Source organism: Mastomys coucha, unplaced genomic scaffold, assembly GCF_008632895.1.
Source record: "Mastomys coucha isolate ucsf_1 unplaced genomic scaffold, UCSF_Mcou_1 pScaffold21, whole genome shotgun sequence".
NCBI lineage: Eukaryota > Metazoa > Chordata > Mammalia > Rodentia > Muridae > Mastomys > Mastomys coucha.
The window spans coordinates 151,846,358-151,870,125 of NW_022196904.1; the positions used below are offsets into that span (position 1 = coordinate 151,846,358).

Below are 23,768 nucleotides of genomic sequence, written 5' to 3' on the forward strand. Positions count from 1 at the left end.
ATTCAGTGTCTGGAGCAGCTGCACACACAACCTTAGCACAGGTTTGGCTTGGTAAATTAATTCATCTGTAAATAGTGAGCAGTCTCCAGATAGAACTGCAGGGATAAGGTGCAGGTTCCTTAAGGATTTACGTTTAAAGGCAAAGGCTTTCAGCCCTAGGTGTTACAAGTGAGTGGTGCCCTTCATGCCCTGCCCTGAGTCAGCCCATCCAATCATATCCTGATATGCAAATGACCCTTAGTGAGTGCAGATAAAAAGGAGCAAGTGCTCTTTCTGAACCAATTTGCTGAGCCTGTCACCTGTGTTTCAGGAGCCAAACCAGCAGCAATGTCTTCCCCTGCACAACCTGCAGTCCCTGCCCCGCTGGCCGACTTGAAGATTCAACACACCAAGGTGAGTCACTGGTGAACAGGGCTTTCCCTGGGGGCCTGGTTAAAGCCCAGGTCAATAGAAGCCTCTGTAAGAGCTCTTTGCACACACGAAAACAAAAAGCTTGCAAAGTTAGTGGCCTGATTCAGGGGTGAGTTCTAAACAGTATCAGACAATATCCCATAAGTTTATCTCTTGACTTATGTCCAAGTGAAAGGATTTTTCTTCTGTATTCAAGGTTCATGGGCCAGAGTGCCGTGAACCATAGTGAGTAGTTCTATGAACTCCGTGGGCACTTATGGTAAGACAGAAAAACAGGGGAACTTATGGAAAGGAAACATGTGTAGGAATGGGGTTTTTCATTCCTTCATTCTCTTTCTTCTTTCCTTTATTCCTTTCTCTTGTTTTTTTTTTTTCTAAAGGAGAAATAGCACAGTGAAACAGTATTACATGACCATATGTTTGATTTTGTAGTGGTAAGGTTGGAGGACTTGACTCTGAGCATCCCATGGAAGCCATTGCCAAAACCCCAAAATGCACTTGAGTTATTTGAGAGAGAAACTACATTTATTTATCTCTCCAAGAAAGTTTGTTGCTGTTGGAGAACACATGTGATTGTTAGCTGATAAATATTTAGAGACCCAAGACTTCAAATTTTTCAGGCAGGGAGAGTCAGAAAAATGATCAGGCTGGGGTTGCCCTGAGCTGCTCTCTGAATTTTTCCTCCCCCGGAGTTTCATGCCTAGTTTGTCACACGTCCTAGGGTTTGAGATTTAAGAAATTCTCTCTTCCTCCCCCCACACCCCTCTCTCACACACACACACTAGAAAAGCCTCTTAAAATTAGCTGCAAAGAGTAAAGTAAGAGATGAACTTTTCAATTCTGAGGAAAGCTATGTTGACTTCTATATTTGCTAATGAAAACCAAGAATATTATTAACCTAGATGCTGAAGGGCCAAATGCCATCTCTTGTCCACTTATTGTCTTATGTACATACTTGTGTGGCATTGAAACCCTGAAGTCTTTTGCATTGTCTAAGCACCTGAAGTAAGGGAGCTGACGTAAGGGAGCTGCCTGGCTCTTTCCTTGGGACAAGGTCTACAGAGAGGAGTGAGCCTTGGTTCTGCCTGAGGAGCAGCTAGAAATACAGCAAGCCTCATATCCCAAGTTTTGAGAAGAATGAAAATGAAACCCTTTTGATTTAGATTTTCTTTGTCTTCTCTCTTTTCTTCTCCTCCCTCCCCCTCAATCAAACTGGTAGCTGCAAACTGTGGGGAGTGCACAGTCTCCAGCAGCTCACAAATATAAAAAAGTATGTGCAAACCAAAATGTCCAATCACTTCTTATTTGGGAAAGATTCCTGTCAAAATCTATACATCCCATGTTTCCTGAAGATTGGGATTATTGGCACGGCTTACCTCATTACATTTTAATCACCAAGAAGAGTTTCATTTACATGATCCCAGCTGGAAATGGATTTGGGTAGTTGGGATGCTCCACCATTCTTTACTTCATTTGTATTTGTTATTTGAATGTACAAATTTTGCCAAGCTTTTGTGTGTGTGTGGATGTGAATCTCAAAGAAGTTTTCAAAGTTAACTATTTCCCCACTGAGTCAAGTTTAATTTAATACTTATTAAGGAGGCACGCATATGAAAGTACTTGAAAAAGGAGGTATTCCTTTAAGGCCTGTATCCAAACACAGGACTAGTAATCCCTTAACACAGATAAATGTTTGCAGATTGAAACCTCTTCAGTTTCAGTGCAAAGACATTAAATAATGGGCCCAAGTATTTAAGAGCAAAGAACTGATTTGTTTGGTGTTCACATACTTCTCTGGTTAATAATAAGCAATGCTACTTGGTAGATGTTGATATTCCACCTATCTTCTATATACATCTGCTCTACTCAGTAAGTACTATACCATTTGATGTGCTGGCTACAGCATTTTCACACTTGGGAGGACACCAGTTATGTATGCAATTAAATCTCAATGGGGAGCTTTCTCTATGCCTGTGAACGTTCCTTTTACTGTGTCCCACTGAAGAACAGTATTAGACTCGTACTCCCTAGATGGCTTGAAAGCAATGGCTGTTAATTCAGCTCCTGGTTGCTAACTGCAAAAGTCATGGAATAAAAGTATGTGTCAACTTGCCTTTTCTAACCACTGTTTCAATTTCTGTATTATTTTTCCTACTTTTTTTTTTTTTATTTCATTATTGAGGAAATCAAGTTGGTGTTTCAGGGTATAGAGAAAAATAATAACTAAAATGAAAAGAATATCAACTATAGTCAAATGTCTGCACGATCTTATTCTTCAGAGTTTCTCTCCAACCAAAGAACTCATTGATGTATCTTTTTAGGATGCATTCTCTAGTTTAGTTCCTCTTTGATGTGATAGATAAATTATCTTGTAAACCAATGCAAAAGCCCCCATCACACCCCTGTCTTCATTACCGGCTTAGGAGTTCTGAGTAAATGCCACATGTCACCTCCATTCCTGCTAAGGAGTTTTTGCAAGAAGAGCTCTTCTGAAAGTTACAGGACCCCTTACCAACTCTATCACCCCCACCTGCCTCCGTTCTCTTCCAGATTAATACAGGATAATGAGGAGTCCTATTTCCTGAGGAGGTGCAAACTAGCTCCACATTAACTTGGCAAGGAGCAGTTGAGGCAGGCCTTGGCTCATGGGGAGTGTGTAGCATTAGCAATCCTTATCCTGTGTATTTCTTTGAATCCTTTCTAAGTTCTGTTCCCACAGGGTCAATCTCCTCTCATTTTCTCATATTTTTGCCTTAGCAGTACTGCTGCACCCAACCACCGGGTTAAACTTCCAAGGTTTACCCAGGCTTTCAGGGTCCGAAGACTTTTCTCTTGAAGGATTTTTCTTACTCCATTTTTTCCTTTCTCATTTCACATGCCTTGCTTTAAAAAATAGATAATTAAGAAATTCAAGAAGACAGATGTTTCCACAAAGGTTCAGATCATGGATGTTTGGATAATTATTGAATTTATCTCCTTAATTTATACTTTTTTTCATGCACAGAAGACATTTACATCTCCTAGTGATATTTCTTATGTACCATAAATACTTACAACCAAAGAGCTTTACAGTATTTTCATTTATTGACTCGCAGAAGCCTTATCGGAGCACTGCTTTCTTTTATATAGGCAAGGGAACAAAAGGGGCTGAGTAACATTAAAAACTTGCACAGCTTGTGAATGACAAGTCAAGACCTTGAATGCTGGCTGCCTGTCACCGCGAGCTAACTTGGCCCCTACCGTGACTTATGGACATAGAATTCACATGCTGTGCAGTTTTTACTTTGACTTTGACTTGCTCATTCCTGAATCCTGGAGGATGGTTACTGAACTGTTGTGGATGCTTCTCTCAGGCCATAGGAAGATATTGGCCACCAGTTTTGAAAGAAAGGAGAGGATAGAGAGGGAACACATAGTGTTATTCACTAGACTGAAAAACAAAAAAAACAGGTCTGGGCAGAGAGAGACTTTGAGGAAGGAGTTGGGACGCAAGTGCACACTTTCCACATGAACTGCATTACTTCAAGTCCCGTGGGTTAAATTTTAGTTACGCCAGGTGATTTTATTCTAAGATATCTGGTTTCATTAATCTCTGTCTCTCTGTCTCTCTCTCACACCTCTGTGTGTGTGTGTGTGTGTGTGTGTATATGTGTGTGTGTGTGTGTACATACATTTGTAAAAAGAATTATAAGTAATTGAAATTTCTGTGCTAAACACAAGTTGTAATATTGAGATTGTTTTAGTTACCCCCACCTTTTCTGTATCTCTTAAAATTTTTACAATTTACAAACCCAGGCCACTTGAGATTTGAAGTCATACTCCCTACTTTACTTAATTTTTCCCATTCTCTCTTCCTTTCTTCAATTTCCCCTTTTTGTTTATTTAAGGAATTTTTTTGTGTGATTGTTCCTCAATACCAAAATATTAGTTGTTAGTTCCACAATACTAAAATGTACTATTAGAATGTTAATATAATTATTGTCTCAAGAAATTATATTCTTAGTGAACTTTAAGGCAGCAAATAAGCAGCTAGAATACATCAAACAGAAAATTCTGGAACATGCTTACAGGAAGAAAGCTGAGGTACACGTCAAAGGGATAAATGTGGGCTCTGAGGATGCCTTTTTGAACCACATTGCCTAATGGAATCTGGGGTAAATCTTGAAGATGCTTAAAGGCAGGCAGAACTACCTTTGAGATAAAGCTAACTGGACCATGGCTGCCTTTATTTGGAGAAATCATTTCTAACTTCTAACTAAAACTGTATTTTCTCAGAGCTTGGCAGCAGTTGAACAAATAGGTGAATTTCTGTGAGATGTAGTTGTTTAACTACACAGACCTGAATTCAATTTTCAGAGTTCATACATATTTCATAACCTAACCTTGGCCAAGCTTCTAATCGATTTGCATTTAAGTTTTTCTGTCTATGAATTAGCATTTAATAAAGATGCTACCTGGAAAAGTGGGTGTAAGAATTACATCCCTAATTTGTGAAAAGCAGACAGTATCTAACACTTGTTATATGGTACCTTCCTGGACTATCCTTTCCAAGATGAATCCTAGAATCCTGAATTGTTCATTTCTCAATGCTGGTGAAATCTTTACTTTATTACTTAACACTGCAAAACTGATTTCAACTGTTTATTTCATTTGAGATTAATAAGTAACTGGTAGAAAGGAACTAGAAAATATTACAAAAAATGTCTTATTTACAAACTCGGGAAGCTAAGCTCAGAGTACATGTTTGTATGTTACCCAGCTCTCTTAACATACAAACCAGAATATAGAGATTATGGATTATACTATTTCAGGTGACAGGTTTCCTACGGCATCCTAATTTCCCTGACTACTATTGATAGTGGCATTTCAGTCTCTTTCAAGGATATCTCCTCAACACAAATCCTAAAGTAAATAACACAGGCCCTTTCAAAGTTATTGTCTCCTTTTCTTAAGGATTGTATGCTTACTTGTACTTGGCTTTTCTTTCTTTCTTTCTTCTTTCTTTCTTTTTTCTTTTTTTTTTTTTTTGGTTTTTGTCTTTTTCGAGACAGGGTTCCTGGATGTCCTGGAACTCACTCTGTAGACCAGGCTGGCCTCGAACTCAGAAATCTGCCTGCCTCTGCCTCCCAAGTGCTGGTATTAAAGGCGTGTGCCACCATGGCCCAGCTTACTTGGCTTTTCAAACATAGATGATACCTATTGAATTTTTTACTTACTCCTTTTCAGAGTAAGAAAGATATGTGAGAAGCATTTAGAGAGTGTGAGGGACCCATTTGAAGAGCAGTCCAATCTGAGTCAATACCTCTGCCCTATATTGCTGTTTTCTTTAGAAGGAAGTGGACTTAATACCATTAATATATATATATATATATATATATATACATATATATATATATATATATATATATATATACAAGCTTTTAATACTTCTATAGATTAATTTTGATTCAGGACATATAAGATGTACTGAGGTCATTTTGTCATCTATTGGACTTAGTGATAATGTACCTCAACATAAATGTAGCAGCACTTTAATTTGTCCTTGTCTGGCAAGGCTTTACTACAAGGGCAAATGACTATGCAGTTAAATTACTAGTCAAGCAATAATGTACAACAGACATATCATGAAGTCTGTGTTCTTTCCAGTTCATTTTGATCATTCTCATTTTGTTTCCACACCCTGAACTGCTGATAGTCTCCGGCCACATATTATTTTCTGTTATGTTTCCTTTCCCTTTTCAATTTTAATTCACAATATTTTGTTTTGCTTCCTCAAGGCTAAGAACAGCCATGAGAAGTGTAGCCTTGATTATTTTTAATGTTTAAAACACCACTAGACATGTTCCATCTCCTAATGTTTATTCTACACTGTCTATCGTCTTCTTTTTTCAACCTTTCCCATAGTCTTGGTACATTTTCAGATTGTTAAAGATGAGAAAATGTACACTTATAGTAGCTACCGTTCCATGTATGTTATCATTGCCACCTATCAGTCTCCAAGCTGTGTCTCTGGATTGGCAGTGCACACAGCTGATCTGGTGAGGAATGATTTTGGCTTTTCGCAGTTAAAATATCTTAAAACACTTTGTGCTTTGAAATTTTAATATGTATACATTTTTTGGCAACTATGAAACTATTGACTTGCATTATAAGGACCTTGAGCTGATAACTGGGTTGTCATTGTGCAGAGATAATTTGAATTTAGGGCACTTTGTTGGAGGGAGTTGAAAACTGCTAGGCTACCAAATTTTCTACCAACAGATAGTAAGAGAAGTCATTTGCTGTGTCTATTAATAAACCTATTTTCATCTAAATCAGAAATGTTTTAAAGAAATTTCTAATATGTATGATCTGAAGAGAAACCAGAATGGAGAAAATTTTTATTTAGAATTGTTTTTCATCAAATATATGAAGACTTAATTAATAACTTTTACACTGACCACTGAGCAGTGATCACTGATTTTTATAATGATTATAAGCTGGGATACTAACATATGCCTGGCAAATAAGACAGAATTATGTACATCATTTTTAATTTGATATATGGAAAGTACAAAAGGCAGAAGTCAAGTTTAAGCTCCCTACAAACTGTTTTAAGAGATGAAAAGAGTACTAAAATATAAATCCTTGAATTCTAAGATTACAAATGATACCTTTAAAATTCTAGTGGTTTCTAGATTCCGGGGATCTAGTGGAACTACTGACTATTGACTACTGATGGATTCTGGGGGCATGGCGTTGGATAGTCATCATTTTCACTTGTATAACAATAGTGATCCCACTAGACTTCTAATGGATATTTCCAAACCCTTTGACACACAGTTGATCCTCAGTAAATTCACATTTCAAATAAGTAAACAATAAAATAATGTGAAAGACTTGGATGTGAGAAAGGGTACACAGAGAGCTTAGGAGGATTAGGAGATGGTGAAAGATTAGAGACGTGAACTATTGCGTCAATCAGGATATATTTTGTACTCATATAAAATTGCCAAAGAAAACAACTCAATAAACAATTTAAAATGGTCATTCAGGATTTGCTTATATCAATCTAAAGTAAACAGATGCTGAATTCACAGTTGTCTTTAATATTAAAAGTTAAATCTGAATCATGCAGAGCCCTGGGTGCTCACAGCTTGTCTCTTCAGTTTTCTGAAGTATACCAGATAAATTTCAGTAATTCTAGTTTGACTCATTTCTCAGGCATCTACTGCATTTAGTTGGAAGGAGCAGTGTTCAGTTTAGGTGCATGGTTCTAATATCATATGACAAGAAATGCATTGTAATGACTCTTGAATCAAAAGAGATCATGGGCCAGAAGTCACTCATGGCAGGTGTATCACTAACTCAGTGAGCTAAGGCTGTAATGATAGTCAAGAACAAGTTGATGAAGTTAACAGCATAACAAAATGCGGTTAGCTTAGTGTTGAGCTATCTCTAAGTGAAATTACATTTGTCAAAATAGGGCATGGAATTATGTCTATCTACATACTGAGAGATATTTGATCTCTTAGTTTACCCATCAAATATTTGAGATATAATGCAATTACTATGGCAGAGATAAGGTAGAATTATTGAAAGTGAGTGAATTTTATGCTAATTGTTAAGGCTGACTTTTAATGAATGGCTGGTTTCAACCTCATAGGTTGTGTGTCTGTAACTTTAATACAGAGCAGAGCCTACTACTTTTGTAGTAGGAGATTGGTGCATTACTTTGGAACAAAAGAAATTACATTCCATTGGAGCAACTAGTGAACAGGTCATGAGGAGAAAACTAGTTTGAAGTATATATAAAAAAAAAATGGTGTGGGTCCAGCTGAGAAACTTATGAAGGAAAGGGAAGCAGAGGGGGACTTAGTGAGTAAGGCAGTAAATGGGGGGAGGGGTGTATGGGCTAAGTTCAGGGACTGTGGGATCAAAGGTCAAGGTGAAAAAACACCTGGTACAGTTTTTTTTTTTAATTTTAATATGCACAAACAAGTGTATATGTTTATTACTTGATAAATACAAGTGATGTACATTTTGAGACAGGCCAAGACATGCAGCCTATAGATGTCATATAGTACTTTAACACTAGTTAAAAAAGAAAATCCTCAAACCTGTGTGTATTTAAATGCTTTTATTTGACTTCTCTCAATCATCACAGATCTTCATAAACAATGAATGGCATGATTCAGTGAGTGGCAAGAAATTTCCCGTCCTTAACCCTGCAACCGAAGAGGTCATCTGCCAAGTGGAAGAAGGAGACAAGGTAAGTTTTCCAACAGCCACAGGAGTGTTTGTTCCTCATTGTTACGAGCTCACCCGCTACAAGTTCAATGAAAGACATGAAAACATGGCTGCTTGGGCATTGGCTAAATGTTCTGTTGCCCAGCATTTTTCTTTTGTCAAGGACATGGCTCAATGTATAAAATACTTACTATACTAGTTTGAGGGTCTGAGTTAGAGCTTTACCACCCACACAAAAGCCATTTATTTGTAATATCACTAGCTTATATGTAATAGTCAACAAATATGGATTAGATGAAAATTCAATTTCTATTTCAATGAATAACTTTCATTTTTAGATTAAGAGAGTTCTTTCTAGATCTTACACACTCAAAAATATTACACAAATGAAATAATGAACATTTAAAATTATAAAGCTCTTTAGCAAACACTGCAACTTAAGGGAATCACAAACTTTTTGAATGGATGGAATGTCTCATAGCATTATTTGTTTTTAATATTCACAATTATAAGTTATAGTACTATTTTGTGTGACTAAGTTGACAAAATTAATAAAACAATTTAAAAGATTCAGAAAAAGAAAATGACAGAATTTGTGGCCAATGTCTTTAAGCCCAGAGTGAAGCAGAGACATAGGATCCACCAGGCTAACTAACCAGCTGATCTTGCTAAGCCGTGAGCACCAGATTCAGTGGGACACTGCGTATCAAAGTGTATCATAAAGAGACACTGAAGAAGACACCCAACACCCACATCTAGGTGCCGCATGAATATATACACAAGAATACCAACACCCAATGTACCCTGAAGCCTCGAGTCATAAACTTAGTATTTATCAATTATGGTCAATTTTAGTGATAGCATGACTCACCTCCCGTTGGTTACACTGTAGTTAATAAAAAGGGCAAAAGAAGGTTCTGTTTGCTAGCTGAATTTACAGGTGATAATAAAATAGAAGAATAGCAAGGTTAAATAATTCACTCAAGTTCACAGTGTTAATAGCTCAAAAAATTGGCATCACTATTACGGTGACAGCCAAAGCCTGTGTGGATTTGTAAGCAAGGCTGCAGGATTAATGTTGTGGTGGGGATTAATGTCCCACTGTGTCACTATTTATTATAAAAGTAATAGTGAAGTGGCAAATACTGAATAGTAACGAGAACCAGAAAGCCCTCAGAATCTTCATCTGAGCACACATGTAAAATATATATGTGCCTCCCAAGTCCACTTTGAAAAATACTACTGCTCAGTAGCCATTGAGAAAACATTAAGCTTAAATCTCTGTAACATAAGATGCAAAAAGATGGAGTGAACAAATCTGAGGATTACATCATTCCTGACATTGGGCTAGCTGGAAATCACATGACCTGTCACTGTCCAAACCTTATCAGCTCAGGCGTGTTCCCTGTGACCACAAATATTAAGATATTTATGGAGCCACACACCTATATTTCAGAGACCCATGGATCTTTGGTTTAGGACTTTGTGGGTTTGTGGAACTGAGGGCTCAGATTACAGTAATTTGGGCACAAAGCTGGATCAGGGCCTTCAAGGACAAGGTCTCAAAATGTAACATAGAACAAAAAGATCAAGATATAAACAGAGAACAAGGATGGCCTTTGTGGGATGCTCTCTGAATCCATTCTCTGCATGTACTAAAGACTTCACCCTCTGCTTCTCAGTGATCCAGGGGAAGTCCATCATAAAAGACTTTAGTAATGCTACACAGCCTTTAATTACAGCCTCATACTAGGCCACCTAGTCAAAAGGAGAACTTCAGCTTCTGACCAGTGCCCCACTTCTTCCCAGACACAGCTTGATGCCTGTTCCCTGCTTTTGTGCTTGTCCCCACTGTGTTGTTTGAGAATGGGTCCTGGCAAGCCACTCCATAATGAGAGTTCATGATTTCCCCATTGGTATCACTCTCTTTCGTCTTCTATTTCATTTCACGTAAAATAAGGAAATAAGAAATTCTTGGAGGGCCAAATAAAATATATAAAGATCGGGTCAGAGAATCCCTTTATTTCCAGATCAATAATGTATCTACTTTTATATAATCAGGTGCTGGTACACTCTACATATCAAGGAAACTTCTGTTCCAGCAAGCTTTGAATTTTTATATAACCCACAGTCCATATATTGGGAATCTAGTATTTATTCACCAAATTACTGACATAAGTGGAGATTCTGAGAATTGGTGGGCACAAGAATTTCTAGAAAGCCTATAAAGCAAAGATTCCCTACTTTCCCAGAATACCTTTCGACATTAGAGTAAGCCTGGAAACTGGCATTCCAGAATATTTTTCAGTTACTGTTAAAGTTATTAGCTGAGGGTGGAGTATCAAGCAGAGTTTTAGAAACAATGATTATAAAACATAAAACAATTTGTGTTCTTTCTCAAGGGTTATCATTAGCATTCAAATATGGAATTTATACTTTCAAAAATAGCACTCAGAAGACAGAGGCTAGAGAATCTTTATGAGTTTAGGGTCAAGCCTGATCTACATAGTGAGCTTCAGGACAGCTAGTGCTACATCAAGAGACCTCATCTCCCTCAAAGAATAAAAATAAATAAGCAAATATTATTTACATATCAATTATATATATTTATGAGACAAAGCATATTAATTCAATATATGTATACTATTTAAAATAATCAGACCAGGGTAATTACATTTCCACCTCCTCAGCCATTCTGCAGTTCTCTGTGTTTGGAGCTATGACTAACAATCATTTGCACCCACTATTTACCTTTGATTGTTCTTCAAATTATGCTCCTGTAACACAATGGTGTACTTTTTTTCTTTGATATCTATAGTTTAAATTTTACTGTGAGTTATAACCCTGAAGAATCTTTATCTTCTTTAGTTGATTCTGTTAGCATAATTTCCTTCAATATCATGATTTTGATACAAAGATAGGATTTCATTCTGCATACACCTCAATCACATTACCTTCTTTACTCTTTTATTCCCTGATGGGTACTTGAGTTAGTTTAATATATTGGTTAATGTGAATAATTCTGAAATAATTGTAAGTATAAAATGTATCTCTTTGCTTAACTTATTTTGTTTCATCTGGTTGTATGCTCAGGATTAAGATATAGGCTATATAAATTATGTATATATCTCACTTTTGAGGGGATCCTTATGCAATTCTGCATAATGGTGATATCAGATTCTCACTAATGCGTGTAAAGGTTTATTTCTCCCATACTCCCAACAGTACTTTTTATGTTCTGTTCTTTTTTTTTAAATAATCATTAGGGCTAGAATAGGAGACTATCTCTTAATCATTATTTTGTTCGGAGTTCATTTAATAGCCATCAACATCAATATAGTTTCATATTCTTGATGGTCATTTACATATCAAAAGCTATGGTTTTTGAGATAATTTCCATTGAAAGTAGATTATTTAGAAGACTTTTCTTTATATTAGTCCCTTATACAATCTGGAAATCAAATATTTATCAGATAAACTATCTAACATTTTCCCTTGTAAGTTACTTGTTTATCTACTTTTTCTGCAAAATTATAATTTGAAACTACACAGGTTTATTTAATTTTTTGTTTTGATTGTTTTTACTTTGTAGAGTCTTTGTCTAGTATAATACCTTAATGTCATTTTTGTCTATTTTCCTTCAGTAGAATAGTAGTTTTGTGCTTTCATGTGGGTTTCACTAATTATTCTTCATGTAGTTTCTCAGCTTCTCTTCTCCAGAGTATATTGTGATCCTTTTGTTGTAATGTCTGTGGGTACATAACAGGAAATGTGGGTTTAGAGGAATATACAAGTAGATGGCTGGAGCTATTGGTTTAGTCATTGGGGCATCTTCATGGATTTCTAGAGAACCAAATCAGACAGAGATAATTGCCATCCATTGTTGTGTCACGAGTGGTCCAGAAGCCTCCAAGCTGATCCTAGAAGAGAGAATGTGTTCACTACATTAAAAAAGGAGGAACGAATGCATTTTCCTTAGATGAAATTTCTAGAGAATCACACAGTATCATTTTACTATCTCCAGAAAGAAAGGAAAGAAACAGAAAAATAAACTACACATACAATAAGACACAGACATACATAAACTAAGAGCCCACCCACAGCCTATGCCTTCTCCATGTAGATACAAATTATACTCAAGGCTATGAATCTGTAGATGCCAGCTAACAAACGCTCTTGATGCTTCAACATTGAAACCTTGACCAATCAGCTTCTGTGGACATCTTGTTTCGGCAATGAGATTGGTGTCATTAGGAAAACAAAATTCTCTGCCTGGGTTCAGTAAAATCTTTGAGAGCCAGGATGAGACTTTACTGTGGCAGTCAGTGAGGTCTACCTTCTTCCTAAAATACAGAAGGAAAAGCTGATGACGATCCCAGGAACCTTTCCTATGAGCACTGATCTGTTCTGTGCTTAGGGACAAGTGTCCCCGCACTCCATAGAAGAGGTCAAAGAAACTAATTCAAGTTCAGCCAACCTGCAAGTCATATCACAGTGCCAGTCTGGTTGACTGGACAAATGCTTCCTCTAAGGAAATTGTCAGTGATAAGCAAGAGCTTGTTTCATTACCACATTCCTGTACTTGTATCCTTTTGGGAATTATTAAACAACTTGCATTTTTAGAATAGTTGATTCTGAAACAATTTGTGAGGAATCTAGTGAAGAGTGGCTAACATGGCTTAGTGAAAGGCCCTAACCTGGTAAAGTACACAATCACAAGAAACCTGATATGCTGGACTGACTCATCAGGTCATAGGCTAAAGGTTGACTTTGGAAAATCCATTCACCAGGGAATGGGGTTGCCAATGGGACACATCCTGTCTTTCTCAGTATCACAAGGGTGGAGCAGGACCCAGAGTAAATGCATGTTAGAAAGTGAAGCATTATCTGTGGGTGGAAAGGGCTTTGTTTTCACTTCAGTGGCTCCTTTAGGAACCACTGACTAATTCTGCGCCGGGAGCTAAGTGATAATTGGAGGGATAGAACTAAATGTGCATTAAAGTAAGTGCTGAAGACAGGTGTGAAGGAAAACTGATCTTATTGCTAATTTTTTCCATGTCTGATTGAAGTTAATATGTAGGTATTCAGGAGAGATGGAGGTACGTAGACCTTCACCAATTAGTCTTCCCGGCTCTTGCTTTCACAACCTCACTGCAACTGCCTGTATGAATTCAGCCTGCTGGTTCGGACTTAAAATTGGAATGTTTTACTTTCCCTAAGCACCAGGATTTGATCATAGAAAATCCCAGTTAATCTTGTTGTCTTACTAATTTTAAAAATATCTTAGAAATACCAGTCCTTGAATTAAAGTAAACAAAATGTCAACTTTGAAATAATGAAAACTTGTTTAAAACTTTTTATGTGATTAGTACATTGGGTAATGCAAAGGTTTTGTTATATAATGAAATCAGTTAAATATTATTATATAAATATTAATAAACATAAATTACATAAAGCATAATGCATGCCTTTATGATAATAACATAACATGTTATATTTATAAGAGCTAAAAATAATTAAATATGGGATGTGTATTAAAGAACAAAGAATAGCAAGAATTCTTACAGTCTGTAATTCAGAGAATAGTGACTCTGATACTTAGTGCGGCTTTGTCAGACCATCTTGCTGACATAGAAGATGTAGCCATGGAGGTCAGATCTAGAATTTTTCACAAGCATAAACTACTTACCTACAAACCAACGTGCATGATGCTTAACTGTAACAGTAACGAGGGGGCGATAAAGAGCCTACCATTGTGCCTGGAGCCTAAAGCCCCTCTCTCTTTCTTAAATCACTTTATTGTGATGAATTCTCAAAGGAAAACAATGCATGGCTGGATTAAGTAAGCCACTCAAATACAAACTTCCTAGGTCCCAAACTATGCATCTCAGTGAAGCTCCACACATTTTGAGGGGGCCATTCTGAAGCCATAAACTTCACTTGGGTTTTATGCTTTTACAATCAACTGCATTTTTTGTGGACCACAACAGAGTTGAAACTAGAAAAAGAGTTATCTGTTGTCCTCCTTCATGAATTGAGTGTCCTTTTGCCTGTGTTCTCTGCCACATTCACTGCCATTACTCTTCCTTAGTCCCTTAACAAATGATATTCTACGTACACACTTACAACTGCCCACATATAAACATTTATACATTATAATCTGGGATATGCATATGAGGAAAAACATTCTTTTTTTTCTGAGTTTGAGTGACCTTTGCATAATATTGTACATATTAAGTCCATTCCTTTTCCTGCAGACTTCATGATTTCATTTTTCTTTACAATTACCGATTCTATTTTTCTATGTGAACCATATTTTCACTTATGCATTGATAGACACCTAAGTTGCTTCCACTTCCTTGCCATTATAAATAGAAAAGGTTTGTAATACTATCTGTAGTAATAATTGTGGCAATGAAGATCTTACCTTCAAGGATATTAGTCTGGAAGCCATATGGAGATAGTGGGGATGGAAGATGATGCATGGGAGCCTGCTAACAATACACAATGTAGGAGAGGACAGAAAAGCTGGGAGGATGTGCTAGGACAGACTAGGATGCTGTAGTCCCTTTGACACTGGTACCTTTTAGGATCATAGTTGCCTCCATCTAGTGAGCACTTAGCTTGTCTGTCACATAGAAAATGGAATGCTGTTATTCCCGAACAAGAGGGATGAACTTCAATCACTGTATTTTACTTTAGAATAGAGTGGTCCATTGACATCCACAGGTTCCATATTTGTAAATTAAATCACCATGGAATCAGAATGGGCAGCTGCTGACATGGATGATGTCATGAGGTCTCTCACAGCTTTGGAGGCAGAGGTCACAATATTTCTTAGCCATTATTCTCTAAATAATAAATTATAACTACTATGCCTAATATTGTTTTATGTACCAGAAGAAAACTAGAGTTAAACCTAAAAGGCCTGTGGGTTATATGCAAATTTTATGGAAACTTAGCCTTTATGATTTTAGGTTACCTTTCCAGACCTTAGGGAGCAGTTCTTCCTGGATACAGAGGAAAGCTCATTTATAATCTGATAAGGTGATATTTGGTTGTATGTTACTTTAATTTGGTGGATATTTCAGAACAAAATCTTCACTTCACTGTTATCTGACTTATTGTTATCTGACTTATAGTTAGAAGGCTCTATAGACAGATAGGTGTGTGGATCTCTCAAATCTCACATGGTTAAAAGGGAAAAATCAGAATTCAAAGAGAGTGGGTTGTTTCACTGAAAATTCATGATCTTTATTCTCTTTCTGATACTGGAGGATTAAATACATGGGAGAGAAGGGGAACCATGACCTAAAAGAAATAAACATAAGAAGTCAATTATTTATGACAGCTTTGTGTAGCAGGGTTTCTCAAATGGCAAGGTTTGTTTCAAAACCACCTTTTCTATCCACCTGTAGAGGAAGGCAAGAGGCTCAAGACAGCTCATATTTGGCAAAAGCCAACGACATAACACTGAGCAGAAAGATCCACACAGGAGCTGCATCATGGGTCTGTCTAACACAGATGTGTGTATGTGTGTGTGTGTGTGTATGTGTATGTGTGTGTGTGTGTGTGTGTATGTGTGTGTGTGTGTGTGTGTGTGTGTGTGTGTGTGTTTAAAAGCCATGGTATCCGTAGATCATAGAGTAAAGCTCTGATATTTTGAGGAGGGTTTTGCTCTTTTTTATCTGAACAGTGATCTCTTAATTTCCTTAGGAAGAGCTTAAAAAATGTGCTTCAAAACAAAAAAAAAAGTCCAATTACAGGCAAAAATATGATCAACATGATGCCTATAATATACATTGTTCTCAATGGAACAAAGCAATAACTATATATATAATTCCACATATTTATCGTTCTTTAGAAAATATTGACCCTAGTGTATAAAGAAGTATAGCAAATATATCAGTGTGTAGTTTTAAACATTGACCTGTTTAAACCAAAATGTACATCTAAAAATGGTTCTTCCTGTACCATTCACAAATTCAGACCTTCACCCTCAATTATACAGTTTGGGCTGATAATTTTAGAACTTTTCTAAGACTTGAAAGCAACACACATTCAATAGAAAGTGGGCATTTTGTTTTGAAGTTGAACTGTTTCCAGGCTTCTGATTAACAGTACAGTGATCTCCTGGGCTGCTGGTGGGGCTCTCCATCAGCCACACAATCCTGTGGCTAAGCCACCACAGCATCCTGAATTCAACACATGAAATGATGCACCACACCCAATACTTGTTGAGGAAGATAGTCCCTTCCCCAGAAACCCTCAAAGTCCTGCCTCTGTCTCTCTGCCCAGCCATTTGCCACCAACAACTTTATTTACCAATCAAAACCAACTTGGGGGATGGTTCCCTCAGTTTCTTACATGCAGACATACAGTCTCTCCTGTAAATTTGGGGACCAGATTAATATAATACAGGCAGCATTAGACCAAATCCACAACAAGGGTCTGCATGCTAGTTACTTTTCTTATCTGCCATACAAAATAGCTGACAGAAACAAGTGTGAGGAAGAAAGATTTGTGCTGGCTCACAGTTGGAAAGGATACAATTCATCATGATGGTGAAGACAGGGAGGAGAGGATGGTGGCCAGAGTGTGGGGCTAGGATTCTTCGTGTCTCACTGGACCAGAAATCACCGATTTCCAGACACTATTGGATCCTGGTTATAACCCATGCAATGCCTACATCTGCCCTTTGGTCCCTATGCCCATAAGGGATCACAATCTCTTGAGACAGTGCTAACACATGTGTGACAACTGTTAAAACATTTGAGCCTGTAGTCGAATTTCTCATGCAAACCAATGTACATGATGAGCCCTCATTTTTAATTGGGTACAAAGTGAAAGGACACTTATTTGGTACTTTAGACCTAATTTGGTAAGGGAGATAGTCTCCTTTATTTCTGAATCAAATGAGCTAATTTGTGTAAATTAACTAGAACATTATTTCAAATAAAGTAAACAGTGTCCTATTATAATAGGATAAAGTAACATCTATTAAAACATGGCATTTCTAGTCAGTTAACTATTTGATAGACAACTCGAGCTTGTTCTAAATATTAATCAAGAGAAAGCATTATAACATACTAGATTGTTACATGTATAAATGCCCTGTACTTTGGGCTAATGGAGCTTCTTTTTGAAGAACTGGGTCTAAGTTCATAAGGTTTTGATATTGTGCTTGCTAAACTAGTATTTTGATTATCCTGAAAGGATTGATGTGTGCTTTCTAGGCTGATGTTGACAAAGCTGTGAAGGCCGCAAGACAAGCTTTCCAGATTGGCTCCCCATGGCGCACCATGGATGCTTCAGAGAGGGGACGCCTACTGAACAAGCTGGCTGACTTAATAGAAAGAGATCGTCTGCTGCTGGCTGTGAGTATTAACCAATGCCAACAACAGATAGATAAGATAGCTCCCCAGAGCAATCACTACTTCAACTGGCCAGTCAGTCAGTTTGGCTAAGAGAACACATGGTCAACCATCCTGCGTTTTCTCTAGAACTTCTCAGATTCCTTGACATGGTAAATGTTCCTCTAACAATGCCCTTGATTTCTCAGACTCACTGATCATAAAGTCTTTTGGGGAAATATTTGTGAATCTCTTAAAAGTGCCAAAAAATTGCTCTAAGATAAAATGTATTATATCAAGCCAAAATATTTTTATGATGGCTCCTTCTCCACCCAGATATCTGTTCACAACGTCATGGCAAAGAGAAGTGGTTTTTGTTTTCACAGGGTGTAAAGGAATTAACAAACAATGCAGGTTTAATGTTGAAGAAAATCATACTTCTGTTTTGGGTGCTATGCTTTTTTCATTCTGTGTATAGATATGTCAGTATAGAATACAGATGAGAGCATATTTTCTTGTCTTTTGAGTCCCTGCTTAATGAAGCCAACTGAAACCAGCATAGTTTCCAATTAGACTTTTTGTTATCTTCATATTACTGGAAGCACTACCAATTATTTGTAAAGAATCATGCTTTTCTCAAATTTACTTAATTTTTCAAAATTGGGGGGAAATACAATGAGTAGCTATTGCAATCACACCACAGCATCCTCTGTGTGGTATAGGAAGAAAGCAGAAAACCCAGCTGCTCTCACTTTTCTGTGGCACAAAGTGAGTGACCTACCTCTGTCACCTTGAAAAGTTACAGAGGACAAAAAAAGAGACATCAGAATGATCATTGAAAACTGCTGAGGAGAATCCATGGAGAAAGTAGTAGGAACTCCATTTGGATGAATAGATTTTTCTATCTGTGTGGAATCTAACATTAGTTACTTGGGCGTTGAGAAATTGCCAACACTGACCTGTCTCTAGAGTTGGATGGCAAGTGGGATCCTGGTATAACTCTTCTGATATAACAATGATATTATGAGTCATATTCACAGCTGTGTACCTGTGAAATTGTGCCTAGTGCTTAGACATTGCTTAGCTGGAAGGGACTTAAATTGTGACAGAAAGAACACAAGGGTCAGAACCAGAATCTTACTATCTCCCTTACCAGGATCTTGTTATCTTTTAAAAACAGGAGTTTAATCAAGATGATTTGAGATTCATTATGATTATAAAGCTCTCTTTCATATTCAAATATTGACTACTGAAAATATTGACCATGTATTTTTAGTTTACTTTTTATTCTTATAACATTCCACACATTTATAAAATAGATATTGATCATATCCATACACAACTCCTTCCTACCAACAACTCCCTCTACTCCCCCCATGGCTCCTACCACTTCTTTTACATTCTCTCTTTGATCTTCACAGTAAACTTCTGAGTCCAATTGTGCTGGTCATATGTACATGAGAATATGGTCATTCTTTTTATTTTAAATTATTTCATGTGCATGGATGTTTGTCTTGCATGTGTGTCTATGTACTATGTGTGCGATTGCTGTTCTCAGAGGGCAGAGGGAGGAACAATATCACAGGTAACTAGAGTTATAGATGATTGTAAGCTATCCTGCTGGGAATTGAGCTGGCTCTTATGGAACAGGAACCCATGATCATAACCACTGAGCCACCTCTACCACTCCATGGAGCAATTTTATTAGTCTAATGTTCTGGTTGCAATTATTGACTGTGCTTTGTGTTGGTTTTCCAGACAATGGAGGCAGTCAATGGTGGGAAAGTCTTTGCCAATGCATACCTGTCAGACTTAGGAGGCTGCATAAAAGCATTAAAATACTGTGCAGGCTGGGCTGACAAGATCCATGGTCAAACAATACCAAGTGGTAAGTATATGTGGAAAAATAGTTATGACAGAGCACAGGCTACTATCACAATGATACTTCACAATTCTGATAAAGATGATAAAGATGTCAAACAGTGAGGCAAAATTATTTTCTCCTTGATTTTGAATAAACAGCTTTCTGAAGAAGGAACTTTTACTAAAAGTCATCATTTTTAAAGTTGTATCCATTAATTATGCAGAACATAAACTATATAGTGTATAAAGCTGCATTAAAGTAGGACAATTATCATAGATTCAATTAAAAATTCAAGTGAGGTGTCTAAGTGTTCAAACCATCCAAAGCTGCAGACTCAAGTTAGTGATTTCTGCTTCATTTCCATAACAACATTGATATCCGTTCTATAATAAAGTTTGATTTTTTTTTTTAACATATGGTCCAGAAAGAGGCAGGTATGCTAATCTGAATCCTTTTAAACTCAGTTACTGAGAACAAACTAATCTATATTAACATGTTTTAAAAGCCACAAAGATCAGAATATATTGGCTGACTTAAAAAGTTTGCATGGAAGTGATTGTGTAAGTGTTACTCAGTGTGCTGTAACAGAACAGACACAGGAAAAAGATTTCAAGTGAAAAGAAAATCAATTTGGGAATGGAGTAGAGACTGAATTTCATGTCTAAAACTGTAATGACTTTAGGAACTCCAAAAACTCCACTTCCAGCTCTGTCCCTGATGGGTACTGCCAATGAAACTGGAGGATTCAGTATGGAAGGTGGTCACCAGGAAGTTAGAAGATAAGGATGAGACCACGGAGGTACCATGAAAGGGCCTCTTCCATGGCTCTTATTCCACTCTTAGGAAACATAGAAGAAACAGTTTAAAGTACCTGTGGGTCTTGACGCAAAAAGTACTTGCTGCGATAGCAGTAAGCTCCTGTGGAAGCCAGAACGAAACACACAACAACAAATTTCCCAGGACACAGGACTTGGCCAAATCCAGATGGAAAAGAACCACATCACTTCAAACTTTTTAGTTTGTTTTATTTTTCCCTTAGATTAAAAGACACTGCATTTGCATTTGGTAGGCAACAACAACAACAACAAACACACATACACAAACACACACACACACACACTCACACACAAACCCAACAATTTCAAGGCAGTAGAAACACTGCTTACATTTTTATTATTTTAAACCATTCACCATCTTTTCTTATTGGATATTTTCTTTATTTACATTTCAAATGACACCTCCTTTCCCCGTTTCTCCTCCAGAAAAACAAAACAAAACAAAACAACCCTGTTCCCTCCCTCCCATCCTCTACTCAACATCTTAAAGATTCATGACCCTGGGAAATTTGAGACACTGGAAAGATTTGCACCTTATCCAGAGACGCTCTCATCTCCCAGCTCCTTCATGCACCACTCTATGAACAGGCTGATGTAGAAGACAGCCATTTAGAATACAAGGAATAATTAACTGCCTGTCAGATCTTCCCCCATCATGCCACACATATTCCAGCTTTTAGAATGACATTGGTATTTGAGGGCTCCATTGTTTACGTTATTAGCCTTGTAAATAGGATTTTTTGTTTCCCTTTTGCTGCTGAGTATGTGGTTCCTCTCACATCAAACTCCTATCACGCTGCCACAACACATTTGCCTTTAATGAGTGGTGTGTCTGTTTTCCAGATGGAGATATTTTCACTTATACAAGACGTGAACCTATTGGGGTGTGTGGCCAAATCATCCCCGTAAGTTCTCTTTCATCATTCCCAATGGGGCAAAGAAAGGGCTAATTCCATTGACCTGGTGATGAAGCCCATTCCCATACAAGTGAAGCATATGTGATGGTTATATGTGAAGTAAATTCAACAAGCGTGACTGCTTGAAACTTATCACCCTTTAACTGTGCTTCTTGGATATGAGCTAGCTGGTCCAGAAATCCCTGGATGTATTGCTGTGCCCTTGGAGGGCATTTCAATGTTACCACATGAGCCCTAAGTGTGGACTGCATGGGTTGCTTTGGAAATTGTGTGATACTCTGGTTTCATGAACTGTGCTTTCTAAGTATATGACAAAGGTTTATCACGGCTCATCTGTTCTGGAGCTCTGCTTCAGTGGGACACAACAGTACATGTAACCTCCAGCACTCTGTCTCCTTGAAAATTATAACCATGAATAGTAACTGCAGCAAGATTGTTAAAATATTAGACAATAACTTTTGACAAGTAGAATTAACGATCATCATAAAAATTGGAAAAGTATGTGGCCTACATTGTACCTTTAGAAATCAGGATTAGGTACTCAAAATTCTTCTGTCAGAAAATCAACTTCTGCATGGAACCAAATTTCCTCTAAATTTGACATGCAGGGCATTGGCCATATACAGCTGATATAATTCAAAAGGCAAAATTAAAACATAATGCAGCATCCCACTGTTTTGTGGAATGACAGAGGACTCTTGTTTGATGAGACTGAACATATCAATGTATTCAATAGATGTGCTCATTACTTCAAAGGCTTAAAAACTCAAATCCATCTACATCACACTACCAGCGAGTAGCTTGAAGAAATCGAAGCATTATCCACAAGGTGCTTTGTTCTGCTGTTCTGGGGATCTAACCCTGGCCTCACACAGGCACGTGCTACCCCCAGCACTGTTTATCCATTAATTCAGAAGACGTCCATGTAGTCCATGTAACGGAGTGAGGAGCGTTCTCAGTACTCATGGGTGGTGAATGCATAAGCAGAGAAGGAGTCATATATCTCACTTCTTACAGCTGGCCAGAGGGTTTGCAGCGATCCAAACTCAACCCACATCCTCTGGATGGAGTTTCCTTCGCCTTTAACAATCATGTTTGCCCTGGTCTGAGCCTACATCTCTATTGTGCAAAACAATTTGATTATACCCATGGCCTGGTTTGAGTCTCCAGAATCCAAAAAGTAAAAATCAAGTCTCTTAAGCATTAAATATACTAAAAGGTATTATAATTGGGTAAATTCAATAAATGGACTCTAGTAAAACGTAAGGGGAAGAATGACATATCTTTTTAACATCTGATATGCTTATTTATATACAAAACCATAGAGTATTCTTCCTTGTAGAATAAGCATTCAAAATATGAGCACTCGATTAAATTTGGGAGTATTTTCCTGTTCCCTTCTATATGACAAGTCGAGATCATTTATCATGTATTAGTTGCTTTTAGCAGTGACCCTAAGTGAGATGTTTCAGATAAGTACTCAGAACTTACAAGTTCTTATTCAACACCCATTGAGGCAGGCTGTTCTAGAAACTGAGGTTTGAGACCAGGTAAACAGTCCATTTCTTCAATTTTGCTTTCTAGTGGAATTTCCCAATGCTCATGTTCATTTGGAAGATAGGCCCTGCCCTTAGCTGTGGGAACACCGTGGTCGTCAAACCAGCAGAGCAAACTCCTCTCACAGCCCTTCACCTGGCATCTTTAATCAAAGAGGTGAGTTTCCTGAGTCTAAACATGCAGGCAGATTCTGGGTCCCCTGTTCACCCTACAGGCCTTGTTTACACATACTGTGAGCTTCTGTGTTCACACACAGTTCCTGCTCAGTCATGCAGAGGAAGGCAGTAGAACTAAAGGCTGAGGTGTCTGTCAGTCAGCGCAAATGTCTCTCCACTTAAAGAATGCCAGGAAGCCAGACTCAGAGGCTTACAGCCAGTCAGCCCGTAATCCCTTACTTATGTTGTTCAAGTCTCATGAACACAATTCTGTTCTTTCAAATGCCGAGGTATTTGTTTGATACCGCCACATTTATAACTGGCCTGGCTGCTTCTGTAAATTCTTTCAGTTAGTTTAATTTTAATATGGCTAAAGGTTGGATGCAACTGTGGGAATATACTTGTTTAAATATTGAGCCATAGTATGCAAAGAATATATCCAGTTG

The 23,768-nt window shown here is 37.5% G+C and overlaps 1 protein-coding gene across 5 annotated transcripts in view; it reads left to right on the forward strand.

Moving 5' to 3' along the window:
- The window catches only part of LOC116103646 (retinal dehydrogenase 1), a 142,159-nt gene that overhangs the window by 100,552 nt on the left and 17,839 nt on the right, over positions 1-23,768 (forward strand). For 4 of the 5 annotated variants that reach the window (XM_031389896.1, XM_031389899.1, XM_031389897.1 and 1 more), the window contains exons 3-8: positions 311-393; positions 8,558-8,662; positions 17,877-18,017; positions 19,752-19,881; positions 21,537-21,598; positions 23,195-23,323. In XM_031389896.1, coding sequence (XP_031245756.1) covers positions 328-393; positions 8,558-8,662; positions 17,877-18,017; positions 19,752-19,881; positions 21,537-21,598; positions 23,195-23,323 — 633 coding nt within the window. In that variant the 5' untranslated portion in view covers positions 311-327. Of the gene's footprint in view, positions 1-263; positions 394-8,557; positions 8,663-17,876; positions 18,018-19,751; positions 19,882-21,536; positions 21,599-23,194; positions 23,324-23,768 lie in introns of those variants that run through there. The other variant, XM_031389895.1, reaches the window with a different exon arrangement.